The sequence below is a fragment of the Leuresthes tenuis genome, unplaced genomic scaffold (genome assembly GCF_036924035.1).
Source record: "Leuresthes tenuis unplaced genomic scaffold, fLeuTen1.0.hap1 SCAF_16, whole genome shotgun sequence".
NCBI lineage: Eukaryota > Metazoa > Chordata > Actinopteri > Atheriniformes > Atherinopsidae > Leuresthes > Leuresthes tenuis.
The window spans coordinates 6,108,150-6,127,044 of NW_027325370.1; the positions used below are offsets into that span (position 1 = coordinate 6,108,150).

Consider the following 18,895-nt stretch of genomic DNA (forward strand, 5'->3'; position numbering starts at 1 on the left):
TCTTTTTATACCGCGGCAGGAAATGGTCAGTTAGAAACGCCACATATTTTGTAGGGGTCAGACTCCCTGAAGGGGCCTACCATCTCATTCCCTAAAATTCCAGCCCAAAACATACCTCAGCCACCTGACGTTGCAGCCTTGTTGGGACATGGTGGCCACCCACCAACCATCAAGAACTCCATCCATCATCCACTGTAACACTGCATTCATCAGTGATTGAAACTTTTTGAAAATTAGTCTTCATGTATCTCTGTACCAAACATTCCTCCTTGTGAGCATTGGTTAGCGGTGGCTGGAATACAGCTTTATGCAAAACTGCAAGCCTCTGGAGGATCCTGCACCGGCAGTTTCAAACACCTGCTTGCTGCTCATCAGTGGCTCTTTAACAGCTGCTATCTTAATACTATACATTTTCCTCATGGAAACTTTCCTTGATATGTCTTTATCTGAAAAATTTGAACAGTTTGCTCTCTGGATCACACGTAAACAGTTTAACAGTATGATGATCTTAAGTTCCATGAACTGTTTGGCAAGGCATTGCATTATTTCATGATCAATAGCAGTGATCCAAAGAGAAAGGAAAAAACAACATAGACATAAACTTCCACCCAAAGGTTGATCTAATTGAAATCATACATTTATAGTCATTTGGAACACAGTATAATTGTATTACTTTTATTGAAAGACTTGCAAACAGAGTACAGTCTACATAGGAACAGAATAATGGTGCTTTAATTCAAGAGAATAGCACAGAATCAGGTATTACACACATCCAAAAGCAGAATGAAATTCAGAGGGACATTATCGTATGATAAACTGGAGCAAATAGACAGGAAGGTTTAATTAACATTACCAAAATAGGTGAGCTGACAAAACTAGACAAACATGAAAACAAAGTATGAGGGCTAGATTTCTGTAGAACAATTGAAACAGAAGAAAAAAATTGTGTTTGAGTGTTATTGCAAAGCTTTTTTACAGCATCTTGCAACTTAATATTTTTTCTCAGCCGCCAACGAGTGTGTAGCAACTCACAATACTATGAGTGACATCGAGCAGCCGATGGAATCGATTGATTTGTTCAGTTTCGAATGCTTTTGTGCAACTGTGTGACTCCAAGCCTCACAATAGACTGAAGAGCCACATACATAAAATAAATTAAAATATATAAATGGAATGAGCTACTTTGAAGAAAGTACCACATTGGACATGAGGAAGTTTACATCCTGGAAAAAACAAAAACAAACTAATAATCAGGAGTCTTTATACATATATCTATATCTATATCTATATATAGATATAGATATATATATTTACACTTTGTCAAGAATAGGTCTATATGGTGGCTTGGTGGTTAGCACTGTCACCTCACATTCCTGGTTTCAAAACTTGGCTAGGGCCTTTCTATGTGAAGTTTGCATGTTCTCCCTGTGCATGCATAGGTTCTTTCAGGATAGTCCAGCTTCCTCCCACAGACCATCAATATGCATGTTAGGTTGTTTGGTGACTCTAAATTGACTGTAGGGGTGAGTGTGCCTGGTTGTTAGTCTTTGTGTTGGCTCTGTGTTGGACTGGCAACCCTGCCTATCGCCCAAAGGTAGCTGTGATAAGCTCTGTCATGCAACCTTGAACTGGATAAAGTGATTATAGAAAATACATGGATAGAAAATAATGCAAATGAACCCTTCAGCTCTTATCCTTTATTACTGGCAGTTAATTGTATTACACTGTTTGTACACCTCTAGGCTGATCATTTGTAAACCGTGCTAAATGCTAGGCTATTCCTGTATGATTTGGTTGTTGTGAACATTGAGGCACACATCTGGATCTGATTTGATCTTTGCAGCTGTCACACAGAGAGATGTTGCATTCTACTCTGTTTTGACTCCCCTCATGAGACCATTAGAACGCCATAGGGGTTGTCATTTGGTATAAAAGCACAACCAAACCAAACCACATTGTATGGTTACTTTTCATCTGGGTAGCAAGTGGATGGTGCATCTGGGTGAGACAGAATTATTAAACCCTCAAGTTTAAACTGTAAATCCAGTGTTCCGGGTGCTTTTGCATTTGTGCCATAGCCTGCTTCAAAGACCTCTGCCCATTCCAGCTTTTGGTGACTGGCTGGAGTTAGCAGCACCCCTCGGTCCGTCCTTGTCTCCCTGCTCTCCAACAGCCTGGGGTGAGGCTTGTGTGGGTGGAGAGGGTGGGGGATAAGAGGGAGGAGGGATGGCAAGGTGAGGGAGCGATGGCAACGCAGGTCTTGGAGAAGTGGGAAGGGGTGGAGGAGTGGTTGAGGTTGAAGAGCACTGTGTGGAACGTGCGCGGGAGGTGGCAGGAGACGTGTGTGTACTCCTGACACGTGGTGGTTCAGCAGGACAGTCACTGATTTGCTCAAGCAGGGAAGGCATGTCTCCTTCAATCTTCTCAAGCACAGCAGCCATTTGTTTTTCTATCTGCTCGATCACACTGTCCATTTGCCAATCGCTTGTAGCACTGCTCCCCCCTCCTGCATGGTGTAGACCAGTCCCATACATTCCTATTCCTCCTCCACTTGTATACAGGGAACTGTATGGACTCCCATAACTCCCTCCTATCCCCATAGCCATGGCTTCTGGGTTGTACGGTGTGGCATGACGGCCCAAACTTGCTGAGCTGCCTGCAGCATAACAACCCTGTCCTGGCCCAGCACCTGTTCTAGCTATGCTAAATTCAGCACTGTATCTGTCTGTTCTGCTGGCATTGCTATCCCTACTACCTAAAGGACTAGCATCACCCCTTAACCTAACCCCCAGTCCTAAATCTACCCCAGCCCCTGACCCCATGACTGGAGTAACTTGTGCTACAACTGACCTCTCTGCGACTGCTTCAGGCACTTGTGTCTGACACCAGCTTCCATCAGTATCATCCCTCTGTACACCTTGGGTGGCTAGTCTCTTCTCTGGTGAGGCTGAAGCAATAGCAGATGCTGTTTGCGAAGGGCCATGAAGTGTTGCAGCCATTTTACGTTTGCTGCTGGGATCAGGGGAAGTGGATCTATGTTTATTGTCAAGATTAGTGCCTGATGAACTTTCTAACAGATTTGAGGACTCAGGCTTCACCACAGGGGTCTGTTTTACATCTGGAACAACTTTATTTTGATCCAAATAGTCAGCAATTTTTCTGGTTCCGTCAAGTGCTCCTTTCTTTCCATCGGTCTTATCAAGCTCGTCCTGTGTAAGTTTGGGGACTGAATTTGATTGGCTGAGAGGGTCCTGAATATCTGATGGGGAAGTTCCTACAGATGGACCTATGGTCGTCTTTACCTCCTCATGTTTTTCTCCAACTTTAACATTGTTCTTATCTTGGTTCATACCAGCCACTGTATTTTCAACAGTAACTTCTAAAGACACACTACTTGAGGTCACCCCTCCATCACTTGTCCCCTTCTCTCCCTCATCACTTGTCACCTGGGAAACACCTCCATCACCATCTCCCACCTCTTCACTGCCCTGAACCTCTGCTGAACTGTCAATCAGTGCCTCTGAATTCTTCAGTCGTTGCATAAATGTGGTGACGCGGATTGCTTTCTGCAAAACAGAGGTGACATAAATAAGGTAAGGATAGCAGCACAGAAGAGAATTGATTTACAGTATATTTATATTTTCATAAACACTTATAGGGACTATGACCTCATTAGAAGTAAAACAAAAACTTTGATACCAGAGTTGGTTATGGAAAAAAAAAAGCTTCCGAGACAGTCGTTTGACAAAATGCTGTTGAGGCACTATGAGTTAGCATTATCATAAAAAGCACTGAGATGGGATTTGTGTGAGGTGAAGAAAAAGGTCAGTGCCAGTTGTTTACTTCCAGGATGCTATGACATATTGTACCCTGGTTGAAATCAATCTCAAGACTCACTCTCCCCAGGAAACTCTTTGACTGCTTATGGACCAGAAAAGATAAACAGATATGTGTAAATCTCCCCCTTTAATTTTACACTTATCTGATTCCTTTTGATCTACAAACACTAAAGGGGGTTGGGACTATGAGTGAGCTTAGCAGTTGTTTTTAAACCAGGGAGCTGAATTCCTTCGAATTCACTAAGTGAAAAGACACTGAATTTGGCTCAACAAAACAGCTTTTTTATGCGTGACTTGAATGTAACAACAGTATGGGACAATGAGCCAGGATTCGTGTAAGAGGAATACCAGAGGGCCTTACAGATCAAATCACTGCAATTCAACAGTCAACAGTGGCTTACATCCCTTATATCCTTTCCATTTTCCCTCTCCTTATCTACACCAATGCAAATACTAGAAATGAATAAAACGTCTTTCCCTTTGCTAAGCATTATCCTGTTTTAACCAATCTAGTTACACAGACTAGTGCAGATGAGGAGTAGGAAAGGTGCAGAGCAGGCCACTTTGAACATCTGGGTCTTATCCATTAAAGAAAAGTGGGTCAGAAAGGATGGATCTCTTCTGGGACAGGTAGTGACAGTGGGCAGGAACAGAGCTTGAGAAGAGCTTCAACAGCCTGATCATGATCAATACATCTCAAGACTGACTTAAGTTTATGTGCTTATGAATGTGTTAATTTTCAATAAACAAATGTACCTGTAAGGACCCCAGCTTAAATCAAGGGGATGTTCAACATTTTGAAAGATGTCCCATTATTGAATCATGCCAGACTAAATCTGAGTTTCTCCTCATGCCCTGTCCTTTTACTCTCACCCATAATGAAAAACAATACCTTCAACTCCTGGGAACCACATGGGGAAAGAAAGAAGAGGTTTATAACTGTTACATATGCTGTCAGGTCGACACTGCCATCTTCCTCCTTCTCTGTCTTCAGCATTCACACCTCTGGATCTCCTTATGAACTTCACTATTTGCTATTTCAAAAACATACCTCTGTAGAGCAGTGTAATGAGCTAAAAGGACATTAAACCTTAGCATTTGTCCTGTTTGTCTTCCATTTACTCTGTTAGTCATCCTGCTACATTATTCCCAACTTAATTCCGCAAGAAGAGAAGTGGAGTGAATTCATACCCGCCATTTGGCCTTTGCAAAGTTCTTCTCAAACTGGGCACACACACCATCCTTTAAGTTCTTCTCTGAAGCACCATTTCCAGCAATCCTGGCACAGATGAAAGACAGCATAACAGTAAATGCACATAGATGTGTGCAAAAATCTCACAAAAAATTAAACACAAAACTACCATTCGTGCCAAAGCGCGTCTTGTGCTGTGATTCTTAGCATCTGGTCCACATCCATAAGTCGACAGACAAGCTCCTTAGCTGAAAAAGAAAGAGCAACAAAAGACTAAATGGGGAGACATTTGAGATGAGTTTTCCGAAACAACTGAGAAAGCTATGACTATTAATTACCCATTGGAACATGAAGATTCAGATCTATAATGGGCATTTTGACCACGGTGATACCAGATGTGTTTTCAGTTTCACTTTTAAACTAATGTTACTTATGGAAAAGTCTATTAGGAATCTGAAGTGGGTGTTTAGTGCCATCGTGTGGTGGAAGAAAACACCTGCTGGTGAGATATCATCCCAGTATGGAGAATCGAACTCAAAGTCCCCAGCAACAATGCGACAGAAGATGATGCGATTATGTAGATCAGTGTTCTCCTCCTCTGTTTCATCATAGAAAGGGGGATTACCGGATAAGCTGCACAAAATAAAATGTAAAAGAAGGGTAATTATTCTGCAACTTTTGGAAATATAATTTGGGAATCACTTACAAAGCACCTGAAGCACATCACAGTTTTAGTGATGGAGACTCACAGAATGTACATGATCACACCTACGGCCCAGCAGTCCACAGGACGACCATATCGGTGACGAGCGACCACTTCAGGAGCTGGCAGGAAAGGATAGAGCAGCCACAGAGAATTTTAATGAGAAGAAGAACGATTTTTGTTTTTTGATTTAACCTTCACATCAGCACATTCTTAATTCTAATCTGCTTGGACAGCCACCCCCCAAAACTGGTTCCCATTCTAGCTCTCTTATTCTCATTCTTTTTTCCATCACTGCCTCTAGTCCCTTTCCTTATTTACTGGTTCAATTATCCAACTCAGCATTATGAATAACTGCCCTGGCCTTTAACTGCAGAACATTGGCCAAAAGCACAGATCAGCACTTCAAGTTCCCTTCGCAAAAAACTCAGAAAGGCAGAGAGGAGAGGGACAGCTCACAGAAGCTGAGACAAGATGAAAAGAGGATGAGCTGGAGGAGGAAAAACATTGGATGCTTTCAATGCTATTTGTGAATTATTCTAGGTTTCATGTTTCACTGTAATAGTTTATGTTGGACAGATTATCATCATCTAAAGCACAAGAAAGTAGAGAACTCAAAAAGGTAAAGTATGTGCCCAAACTTAAATTCACAACAGAAGGTGAAACTAGTTTAACGATGCATAAGAGGATGTGAGATAGTAAAAACAGAAAAGAAAACCAATGGTACATATAGACGAGGTATCACCCACCCAGGTACTCTGGTGTTCCACATGGCTCTGTGATAGATCCATTTTCAAATCTGGACAGGTAGAAATCTCGCAAGACAACTTTCTTGTGGTTGTTTTCTGTGTAGTACATCAGGTTTTCCAGCTACACATAAAGAGAAGACCCGGAGATAAGTATTCTCACACAAACATAGATAGAAGCCTTGTTCTTCAGACTGAAAGGTTATTGTGCAAGTTAAGAATTACACACTACTAGTATGCATATTTTAATTAATTAATCTAATTTTGAATCATTTGTAGTGGTTTGGCAAAATAGTCATTATGATTATTATTTAACCAGAGGTGACATCATCACAGAGGTGTCAGGTGATGTAATATTACTGGCGAGAAAATTATATTTCCTATGATGTAAAAGTCATTAAAAGTGTTTTCTTTGTATGTTTAGAAAATTTGAGCCTATCTCTTCTTGAGAAAAGAAGGAACATTTTTTTCTTTCAACTCATTAAACACTTTTAGCAGGCAGCACAAAATGGATGAATGGGCAGCATTATGAGCAATCCGATCTAAAAAAGTGATTGACACATACATAACACCTGGAAGAAGCCATTTCTACTTCAGCATTCAATATTAGTGTTTAAGGCAAATAATGTGACCTCTTCTTTCTTAGAGGAATACAGCATCTAGATTTTGTTGGACAAATGATTGAAAAAGCAAATGTTCATCTATAAGCAGAGTTTCAAAAGGGGATTAAATGTTGTTACTATGTGTCAAAAAAACTGCCTTTTTCACACCACCATACATATACTTACACGTTTCAAGTCTTTGCTTCCAGATACAGATGTAAATAAAGTAAACTTGCCCTACAAAAATTGTGATGATTAATATTTAAATGGTGATAGTGGCATTAAAATGAAATATTTCTAATTTTACACGCCAACTATGTTTAAACTGAGATTAAATATCAAGCACAAACTGTAAGCAAGACCATCCGAGTCTTTACGTAGTCAGAGAGTCACCAGATTTATAATTACAACAGGATGAAACATTCAGCTAAACACTCAGGGTAAAGTGTATGGCAAAAATGGTCAGAAAAACACCCAAAGAAGCGTCATGGCTTTTCTTTAGGAACTGATCTATACATCTAGACTCAGTTTACATGACATGCTGTATGACTTTAAACAATGGAGACTGAAGTAAAATGTCAGCTTCCACCAGTAGAGGGAGTCTAAAGACAGAGATAATGCTGCTCAGTCATAATAGGCCTGTAATGAGGGCTCCAAATATAAATCTGTCTGCAGGAGTTAGTGTCACTAGAGATTGTTCTGAGCCATAAAGTCAATGTTTACTCCCATGTTAAAAATGTTATCATCAAATATTTAGCCAATAACTGAGATGGCACATGCTTTTATGTGTCTCCACAGAGATTCTGTTGATTAAATACTGAATATTGCTTGATGAGACGTGTTAGTGAAGAGTTCCACTCATGCTATCACAGAGTTTGTTATTATCCTTCCTGTATTACTAGTTGTTCGCCACCAATTTATTTAAAAATCCTTATTGTCAGATCACACACATGCGCAGACACGCACACATACAGAAATCCCATCTTGATTTGCTATCCCCTTACGGGTTCCTTCTTCAGATCACACTGTCTCTAGCCTCTTGCCCTAGTGCTAATATCAACAAAAGTCTAAGCTTGACCCTGCGAAGACTGAAGTCTTGGTGGGTTAGAGTGCAGTTGGGTATGGAGTCCCCACTGAGTTGAGCATAAATCATGGCACACATACCATAACGCAGAGAGAGAGATATAAAGTCAGAGTAAGTGTACCTTCAGGTTCCTGTGAACAATGTTGAGGGAATGTATGTACGCCACAGCTTCGAGCACTTGTCTGATCACATTGGAAGCGTCTCTCTCTGTGTAATTTCCTTGGTCTAGAATCCAGTCGAATACATCTCCTCCTGTGGCACTAACATAAGATCACACACATACACTTGTCAGTACACAAGGTGTTAAATTGACTAGTAAAAATAAATGCAGTTTTCAATCACTTAAAGCTTTTTTTTTATCACCTCATCTGTAGTGGGTTTTTTTGTCCATCAGTAAAGTGCTTTACTTTTGCTGGCCTACAGCTTGCACTGCTGTGCAATTAAAAAATATTGAGCACTGGTCATCACTCTGAAAGAACTATGGAGATAAATGATAGAAGTCATTATCCCATATAGCTTTCAACAGGATGGCTGTTTCCTGGGCAGAAGTGTGAACTAGACATTAACAGCCTGATGCACACTTAGATGACTGCAGTTCCTTTGAGTGCAGTTTTCCTTCCTGTATTTCAGTAATGGAAATACATTGTCTACTCTGGTTCAATTAATGATACTGCCTTCAGATAAAGTTGCAAAGCTCGAAGTGCAAACGTCACAAGTGATACGTGTTGGTTAAGTTCTGGTGAATCAATCTCAAGCTCTCTGTAGAGACTCTCCTTTTGCAAAGCAGTGCTTCAGGGCCACTGAGTAATACTGAGTGTTACTGAGAGCAAATATCTCATCAAATCTAACACCTTCCTCTGTTGCTGAGGGGAGAACCAGAGCACACAGTAATAAGAGGAAAGACTCAGCTCCCACCTCTGAACTGATGAGTTTGTGTGTGTAAGATACATGAATGCAGAAACAGACGCACACATACAAATTATCATAATGTTTCCACAGGAAAGAGAAATGACGAAAAAGCCACAAGAAACACTCACAGTTCCTGGATTATGAAGTATTCCTTCCGGGTCTCAAATGCATCTATCAGCTGAAGGATATTTGGGTGATTAACCCTGGAAGAACCAAAAAGCCAAACACCACAAGACATTACTGTCTAATACACAAGTTATGTTTACGGTTGAATTTGAATACATAAAAATCCTGTCATTGTTCTTCTCTTCAAGATTCTCAATAGCTCAACCATTCATCCATCTGCTCACACACTGATTGCCTACAATTTCAGGATCATGATTTCGTTCTTGGCAGCCTTGCGGACTTTCCTGCCATCCTTCTTGAGGAATTTCTTGCAGACAAACACCTTGTCTGTCTGTCTGTCCTTTGCCAGGCACAGCTCACAGAACTCCTTCCTACGCAATAAGAAAAAAATAGACAGAAACACGGACAGATCAAGAGAGAAAGAAACGGTAAGGGTAACAGAAAGGATGAAATACATGGCTTTGCATCAGAGTGAAACATAAAAATGTCTCCAGCTTATTTATGCATTTCTTTTTAAGACTCACTTCTGATAAATACTGAGCCACTGGAGATGCAAAATAATTCTAAAAAATACACTGGCAGTCCTGGTGAAATACAGTGGAACTATTTAATTTGGAGGAAAGTCGGCAGATTGAATAAATAGATGTTGTAAATAACAGGTTTGTAATAGATCTGCTGCTGCCATAAGTTGAGCAAAGTGGGTTTTTTAGTCTTTAGGGCACACTCTCCATCATGCAAGTAGATTTTAAAAATCAGTGTAATGGAAAATTAACCTGTAATATTTCATAATGAATCTTTAAAATCCAATATAAGCACAACTGGTGTTTATTCAATGGCTCTATATCTCAATCTATCTCAAAGGGTTTATCTTTTGTTGTTTGCTTGTTTTGCTGTGTGTAGAAGTGCATTTTGAGTAAAGAATTGTTAACAGAAAACCATAAACACACATATACACTTTTCAATTTCTATGCAGCTTTACTACCTTTATTTTCCTTGTTTTAAAGCATGTTATTTAAGTAGAGCTCATGCATGACAAATGCAGGCACTTATTTCTGACTTAATATATTTTTCTCTATGCCTGTTTGTGACTATGTGTAAGTGTTATATAAAAGAGGAGCAGGAATCTCAAAGGCCAGATGCTGCTGCTGCCATATGGTCTCTTACACTGATTGGTATTTGTGGACATGGTCAGTGTGTGTGTGTGTTTTGAGCAGGGACGTGCATGAGAGGAAAATAGTCAGTTTCAGCCAGTTCAGGCGGTTCAGTATATTTCACAGGTTTCTGGCAGTCATAGAAGCATGTCACAGAGCATTTAAACTGATTGTAGTCTTTGAACGACGTGTGTCATCAACAGACAGGATAAGGGCTTTCAGGCATCTGTTAGGCTTAAATTGAAAAACGTGCATCTTAAATCTGTTACACTCCAGCCTCAAGATTTTCCCTTTGGTCATCCGAATGCTTTTTACACAAAATAAAATCTTCAATGAAAATTTGTATAATTCATTAAGTTATTTAATAAAGCAAGAGAAGGAGGACTACAACAGGACAACTATGAATTATCTATGAGATAGGGATGGAAAGGTGACAGAAACCAATGCATAAAGCTTTACGGTACTTACGCTCGAAGGACTTGACCAAACTCATATTTGTCTGTGACATCAGATATGCTATCGTAAGTCCGCCCATCTCGCAGGGCAAGGCACCCAAATGGCATGACGGCATTCACCTAGCAATGAAAGAGAAAGACATTTGAATTATTCTCTACATTGGAAAAATCATGCCTAATATGACTCTTATTTCTCGAACACCTTTCGGTAACAGTGGACAGGCGTGTTAAAGAGGAGTAGATTTACTGATGAAACATTTTGAAAGACCTCAGTCAAGTCAAAGACGCCCAAAGGGTGCCATCACTAATAGACTTGATATCTTACTGTACGCTGGTGAACCATTGATACAGCTAGGCAATTTTCAACACATTTGGATAGTAACTCCTCTGGTGGCCTGGTTGCATGTCAACCTTGCCAACAGATATTAAGCCTCCAGCTAAGCTTCTCTCCACTCTGCTAAAGTCTGTTGATTCTGGGCTACGTCTGTCGGGTTCAAGTTAAACTTAGTTTCTAAAGGGCAGCGTCCCTGCATCCCCAAAGCAGGTGGCTTCCTTGGAAATCACAAGTGTCCTCAGTAACACTGGGTTTTAATGATGGGGGATTTTCTTGTTTGTTTGCAGTCTGCATTAGTGTGTGTGTATGTGTGTTAGTTTTTATTAATCTTCTGACCTAAATCAGTACCACATGACCTTTTAAACTTGCTGAAAATATCACTCAGAATGACTCTTCTTTTCACCTCAGCGACTCCTACTGTTAACACAGCAAATGCTGTATGTGAAATTGCAGTATATACAGTAACCAATATATAATGTTGGAATGGGTGTATTTTTTTTTATCTTGTTATGTTCATGCAAGTACTTTACAAACACATCCCTCTTATCATCTCCACCTTGAAATAGCATGTGACCCCACAGGAGGTCCCAAACGCCCAGGTAGAAATCGAGGATCAAGATAGTGAATCAGCAATCAATATACCATCTCATAACAGTCCTCAGGCAATCCTCACCCACATCTTTTAAACACTCCATCTACTGTAGGAGACAGATTCACTACTAGCTTTGGTCATCCATCTTAGAGGTCCTGCTCCTCCTCTAAATACCTGGCTTAATCTTTCCAATTGGACATTTTTTCAGTTGTTCCTCATAGATACCTATACTTTATCATCTGCCTGTGTGGGGCTCAGGGCCACGTCAAGATTAGTCTGCGCAGTTGGCCAGGAAATGATGTGATAACAGCAAATGGGACATTTGAGAGGGCGCTTTGCACTAGATACTAAATCTAAGGGGAGCGCATGATGCTGTGAGGATGGTTTTGTGACTGTGTTGTCTGTGTTGTATGTGTAAGTGATAGAAAAAGAAATTGACTGAAATAAACTCAGAAAAGATGAGAAACAAAAGGATGAAAAACCCTCAGAGGCTGTTTTCAGGTGCTACTTCAGGAAGAAAATGGATATCATACATGTAAAATCCTGACTGTGTGTATGTGTGTATAGAATCACCATTGTAGATGATAGGGACAGAGATGCTTTAGGCCTGCAGTGGAGGAGGGGCTGGAGAGTACTGTGTAATCCAACCACTGGCCCTAATCTCTAATCTGTACCCCTAATCCAGAGTGCTGGGATACACTGTGTCTACGTACACACATACAAGTGTGTGCATCTGAGAAAGTGCCATGGCTGTTTTAGATATGTCACATGTGCAGATATGAATGTGAGCAGAAGGGTGCGTGCTCGTGTGTATATGTGGTCCATATGTGCGTTCCTGCATGAATGTAATGCCCCAGTGAGATGGCGAGGGGAATATAGCGTTGGACTGTAAAAACCTTGTTTTGCCAGAGGATTATGCAAGTACAACAACATTCTCATGACGAGGCGCAGTGACAGTGAAGGTGAAGCTATCATGTGGTGAAAGGAGAGTATCAATCTTTATGTGAAGAAAGTGTACCTACTGCCCATAATTTCTAAGACACTAATTTATTAACATTATCTTTAGTCTATGCCTGCTCTTAAATACTGTCCGTGCGGACATTCAAGAAGCAATCCGGTAATAAAAACAACAGAAAAAATATTGATCATAAAGCAGAAAAAATGTCAAGGCAAGAAAATGTGTTTTTTTAAAGGGCACATTGAAAATATTCTGTCATGTCAGATGTTACTCAAAACAACAAAAACATTTATGTGATCAGTGACCGTAGTTCAATCTTTGCTATGTAAAACCTATCTGCAAAAGTTACTTTCATCACCCTCGATGCATATTAACTATTGATCATTACGGGCAAAAACTATCAGAAAGAACAGTGAATTTGAGGAATTCCTTCTTTTTTGCTTTGTTGAATTTTATCTGAAACGATAATTGATAAATAAATAAAACAAAATCACCATAAAGCCAGGATTGGCAGCAATCTTATTAATCATCTTAGCAAAAAATAGCTCTGACATTTAAGTGTGCTGCCATTCAAGTGGTCACAGTGACAAATTCTGCATCTCCTCTTCTTGGCATTGATTTAGGCCTTTGCTAGTCTTGGCTGTGACAGCAGACTTTTACCAATTACAGAACCGCCCCAGAAGAGGGCAATCCTGTTGGCTTTTCCATAAATGTAGATGCATCTGAAGATCCAAACAAGGGTAACATCTGACTATTCTAAAAGCTGGATAACACAGTAAACTCCAAGGCTGTTTCACAGAGCAGTTGCCAACAGCCATGCTTTTATAATCAAGCAGGTGTGTGCATAAGCACTGTTTATGAACACTCATCTGGTGAGAGGGATTTAGTACTGGGAGTGCAGAAGGTAAACTTGCAGGATACATCCCCGTATTTTCAAAATTTGTTCTTTTATGCTTTTTCAGCTTTAAGCTTTTACACTTCACACTTCAACTCCTGTTATTTTACACTATTATGAGAATTTGTTAAGTTCATGCTTTCTTTTGAGTCAAATATGAATTCCCACAAGGCTAGAAAGTTGGATAGTTTCATAAAGAACAGTACATAACAGTAGATGTTTTAAGTGTCAAGGTAAGTAACCAGTTTGTGTTTGTCCTTTCTTTACATATATTTTGCCTTTTCCTCACCTTATGCCAGTGGATAATGTTCTTGACTCAGATGTCACAAAAAGACAATACCTGCAGAATACTGAGTCAGTCTGAACCTTGAAGTTGGTAAAAAAAAGTGGGAGGATATATGGGAGGATTTGAGAGAAAAGGAGATGAGAGGGAACGAGTGGAAAAGATGGAAGCTGAGGTAAGAAGTGTGAAACGATGGGAGCAGGAAGGGAGGGAGAAATGTGAACTGTGTCTAGTTGAAAAGTTGGTTAGAGATGGCACTGCACACAAGAACAGAACAAACACAGAGCTGCAGATGAATATTGAGAGTATCTTTCAACCTTACAGCTCCACAACTGTGTGGATTTTTACATAGGTGAGCGTATGTACGCATGTGTGAGTGCATGTGAGTTGGTACTGACACGCTTCGTGGGATAATGGATTGCGTGATTCAATGTGTTAAATGATATGACAGACTCCACAAAGTCTGAAAACACTCGAAGGTACACTGACAGGGCAAGCTCTCTGAAACAGCTTTCATCTTGACCTACAGGATCGGTGCAGGAAACAGCTGGTCAGTCATGGGAGCAACACGTTTGGTGCCTCAGAACTGATTATTGTTATGTGTTTTAAGCTCTCTTTATGTGCCAATTTTTTCCAAAGTTGAGGAACTTATTTTCATGTAAATGTTGCAATTTACATCAACATTTTGTTATGTGCAAATTCAAAACATGCTTAAGAACTTTAAACTTGACCACTGGTGCTAAAAAAAGAAAATCTGTCAGGAATGAAAGAAATGGGGTGAAGAATCTTACTTTTAGATCACAGTCACAAGATTTGGAGTAAAACTTAAATCCTACTATTATTCATTATTCTTACTAGACTAATGCAAAGTTTGCCAAAAAGTAGAAAGCAGAATTCCTAAGATGCCTGTCAAACATTGAATGTATTTGTGAAATGACCTAGGTTATACCAGAGCTGTTACCTGTAAAGATATAAACATTGTAACTTTAGATGTAGTTGGTCCACTTTTCCAGCATATGGACAACAGTATCAATGATACTCACCTGACGGCCTCTGTTCCCAAAAATGGGGCAAAGAAACGCAGTGGTTGGCATGATCATGACAAATGAAGTGAAAGCTAAACGTCCAGGAGGAATGAAGGATGGAAAAAGTTGTCTAGTTGAAGGCACAATATTGATGATGTGAGTTCCAGATCAGCAGCAAATCTTTTGCAGGAAGTTAAAAAAAATGGATTGCATGTTACAGCCATTGCTGTGTAACTCTGTATGAATCCACAGCTTCAGGGAGTGAGAGGAAAGCATCATAGAGGCCAGCAAAATACACCAGAACACACACTCTGGGAGTGTGGTATTTGTGCAGTTACAGTTCTTTTTACACGCTCATGATGTTCTTAAAGCATGCCAGTCTGGTTTAAAAAAAAAAAGATCAGGATCTTTTATTAGCCACAGATTCAGGAGACTTCGTCTGTCCTGTGCACTTAGAGCACCAATTACAGCACCGTTTGACACAGCTGACCAAAAAATCCTTTTGTCTCACCCTGAACACTGTCAGTATGAAAAGTTCATCATTAAAATGGCTTAAGTTTGACATAAGCTTTGCTGATAGCCTGGGTGACTGTCTCTTCCTCAGCTCAGGATATATGGGATCTCATTGAATAGTTTTACGGATGACACTCAGATTTACATGCCTTTGAAACATGACAGCTCCTTTTCACTAAAACCACTGTTTGCATATCTAAGAAATTAAAGATTAGATTAAATTTAACGAGAGGAAAACTGAATGAATGACTTTTGTTTGTAGTGGTGTCTGCAGTGCTTGGATCTGGGTGGCTTTAAAACTTTTGTGAAACCATATGTAAAAAACCTGAAGATGATACTGGATACAGAATTTGAATGGGATAAATAGTTAGCAGTAGCTGATAATATATATTTTCTTAAATTTGATCTTTTTATAGTGTAACAATTTTGAAAGGCTTATTTGTGCTTCTGCTAACATGAACACATAAACATGAGCACGTTTCCAGTAATGGCTGCCCTGTAGGATAGACTTATATGATACTGAATGGGTTAGTTCTTTTGTATCTTTCAGACCTCTTACAACCTCTCTAGATCATGCAGATCTACTGGTCATTTGCTTGTCGTCTCCCAGAGTTTGAGGCCAGGTCAGAGGAGACCAGGCCTTTGCTGTGATATATGGAACCAACTATCCCTGCATCTTTGGCAGGTTTCTACACTTTCTGCTTTTAAGACTCATTTCAAAACACATTTTCACTCCTGGACTTTTCAGTCCACATGAGAGTTCCATTTTTCATTTATGTTTCAATTTTATTTTTTGTTTGAACTAATTTTGATTAAGTTAATGTTGCAATGTTGGTGGAGAAAATTTACAGAGGGCTGAAATATGGTAAACAGCAGTATGGAGGCAAAAAATGATCACTGAAGTCCTTATTTAAAGAAACCACAGGGGTGGCGGAGCCAGGAAACCATAAACTAAACTTGGAAAACAACAGACAAAATGATGAAACACCTTGACAATGGGATAACCAGACGAGAGCGGAAAAGAACGACAGCGAAGACCAATTGATGTGAGTAACGGCAAGGATCTGACAAGGACTGAGACAAACAAAGGAGCATATATACTATGGGGAACTAATGAGTAAGTGACTGCAGCTGTGACAGATTGACAACGAACAGATGACTGTCGAGCTAAGGACCAACCAGGGGATATGAGAACTACCAAGGTTAATGACCAACAAGAATCTGAACCCCGAGGACTGAAACTAAAAACAGAATACAAGGGATAAACTCAAAACAAAATAACAACCAAGATCACAGAACAGAGAGTAAACAAAGGCACTAAGAAATAATTAAACCAGAGAAAAAGACTAATAACCCAAAAACAGAAAATCAACACACAAGAACCATGGACTATGACAGTTGATGCTCTGTTATTTTGACTTAGTTCTTTTTTTCAATGTACACTGTGTGTAAAGGTGAATGAGAAACACATGCAAAGCACTTTGTAGAACCTAGGTTAAAGGTTCTACAAAGGTTAAAAAGGTTAAAAAGAAGCTATATATATACGTTCATCCTCTATCATTTTCTTTGGACACTGAACACTTCTCTACAAAGTTTCATTAAAAGTCCCCAAGGTAGATTATGTATAATGTTGCATGTATAAGACAACCCTATACTCACATCTAATGTGTCTACAGACAAGCTAGTTTACATGTCACTAAAATGAAAAAAATTTATTGTTTTGTTGTTCCAACCAAAATGAATCTTTCAAAATGCATGTAAACATGTTAGTCTAACCGAAATTCTATAAATCTGAAACTGTCAAAACCAGACTAAAACACCTCAATTTGCTTTGTAATCGAAACACGCTGCTCTGTACTTATTCCAATGTTACATCTTTTTGCAAAAACAGTAGTGTAATTGTATTAAATTCAGCTGACATCCTCAATAAAGCTGTCCTCATTCACATAATTTTGTGTTTCTTTTGTCAGACTGCTGTAAGACATTAGAAACTGTGACTGATGAGCAGCCCATTAAGAATACATGTAAAGCATTTCCAGGCTTCAACTCTGCTGTGATAAAATCCGGATATTATTAACTTTATCAGACAAAAGTATCATTCAAGTAACGTAAAGACGTCTATGCAGTGAATTAGCGTAAGATAATCTCCCACAGAGAAAATCAGAAGCTGCAGAATGTCCCTCTTTTTGGACATAGTCCAAAGCATTGCTGCATAAGGCATTCTTCAGTCAATAACTCAGTTCTGCTCTCGTGCATGCACACTGTGACAGGGACTTGGTCCAGTTAAATGAAGTCGAGTTGTAACTAGCTCAACTAAAATGTACACGTAATCATGCTAACTGATTTTATTGTGGTAAGGAACATGAAAATAACTACATGGAGGAATACGTTGTTGCCACATTTTAGGCAGTAGTCACAAAACAACAGTTGCATCATATTTAACGGGCAATAAAGTCCACATTTGGAGGCTGGAGGGATTACCAGTGGAGTTAAACACACGCATCAAAATATTATTTTCCGGATTACTGGGTACGATGTCCCAATTAATAAGGTATACCTACCAATTGTCTTATGCACCTGAATTACACACCGGAAATACATTATTTTGTACTTGAAGTGGGGGACACACAAAAAAAAGTTTTATAATTATTTCATGCTTTGCGTCATAGTTTGCTGCAAAACCGTGCTGCACAGACAAACTGCTCTGAAAACATATTTGAACTAGCATACATTCTGTCCACCTTATATACAAAGAGGTCAACATAATCAAGCATAACTGAATTTGGAAATATATGAATAATGCTTGTTATAGTTAAGACAACTGCATGATTTGCTGCGCATTTTGATTATGAATTTCAAATTAAAACCTATTAACGCACACACAGGCATATGAAATCAGGTGAGAGAGCGCACCAAGCTAACATCACACTTTGTCTTCAACACCTTAAATGCAATATCTTGTACTTGTCTCTGCAGCTCTAGGTGCCTGTGTTAACAAAGTGTTACATGAAGGCTACAACAAGGCAAAAAAAAAAATCAAATAAGGTATTTCTATCAACTCAGAAGGGAAATGTTAAGAGGTTCTTAGGGTCAAGGTCATTCAAGGAAAATCTGCTATTTACTGGCACTGAGCTCTTTATCCGTCTTATCATATTAAGCCAATTCTCAGTACTCTGAACTCTTAGTAAAAAAGCAAAGAATATCTGTGTTAACTTTTCAGATTATTGATAAATGCAAACAGAACGATAAACATATAAAAAAGAAGCAGCTAGAGTTGGTCTAAGGTCCTTTCATATTTACTCTTGCTTCTGATGTGCAGTCATTTTAGAGATTCCCAGCAGTATCTGGACTTTAACATGGTGAAAAGGTTTAGGTAACCACATGACCCTAAGAGCTGTGTTATTGGAGCCATTAGCCTGGTAGGGTCTTCAAGGGCAAATTGGTTTCAGGGATGAGTTAGACAAAGAGACATTTTAAGACCTTGATAG

At 39.4% G+C, this 18,895-nt stretch overlaps 2 protein-coding genes across 3 annotated transcripts in view; both read right to left on the bottom strand.

Annotated features, from left to right (window-relative positions):
• The window catches only part of arhgef3l (Rho guanine nucleotide exchange factor (GEF) 3, like), a 165,643-nt gene that overhangs the window by 22,339 nt on the left and 124,409 nt on the right, over window positions 1-18,895 (bottom strand). The gene's annotated exons all lie outside the window — the stretch shown is intronic.
• The window catches only part of camkvl (CaM kinase-like vesicle-associated, like), a 40,688-nt gene continuing 22,439 nt past the window's right edge, over window positions 647-18,895 (bottom strand). For both annotated transcript variants that reach the window (XM_072366776.1, XM_072366777.1), the window contains 10 exons: window positions 10,821-10,927; window positions 9,441-9,572; window positions 9,204-9,278; window positions 8,288-8,426; window positions 6,484-6,604; window positions 5,781-5,856; window positions 5,528-5,664; window positions 5,201-5,279; window positions 5,031-5,118; window positions 647-3,566 (listed from right to left, as the gene is read on the bottom strand). In XM_072366776.1, coding sequence (XP_072222877.1) covers window positions 2,085-3,566; window positions 5,031-5,118; window positions 5,201-5,279; window positions 5,528-5,664; window positions 5,781-5,856; window positions 6,484-6,604; window positions 8,288-8,426; window positions 9,204-9,278; window positions 9,441-9,572; window positions 10,821-10,915 — 2,424 coding nt within the window. In that variant the 5' untranslated portion in view covers window positions 10,916-10,927 and the 3' untranslated portion in view covers window positions 647-2,084. The remainder of the gene's footprint in view (window positions 3,567-5,030; window positions 5,119-5,200; window positions 5,280-5,527; window positions 5,665-5,780; window positions 5,857-6,483; window positions 6,605-8,287; window positions 8,427-9,203; window positions 9,279-9,440; window positions 9,573-10,820; window positions 10,928-18,895) is intronic.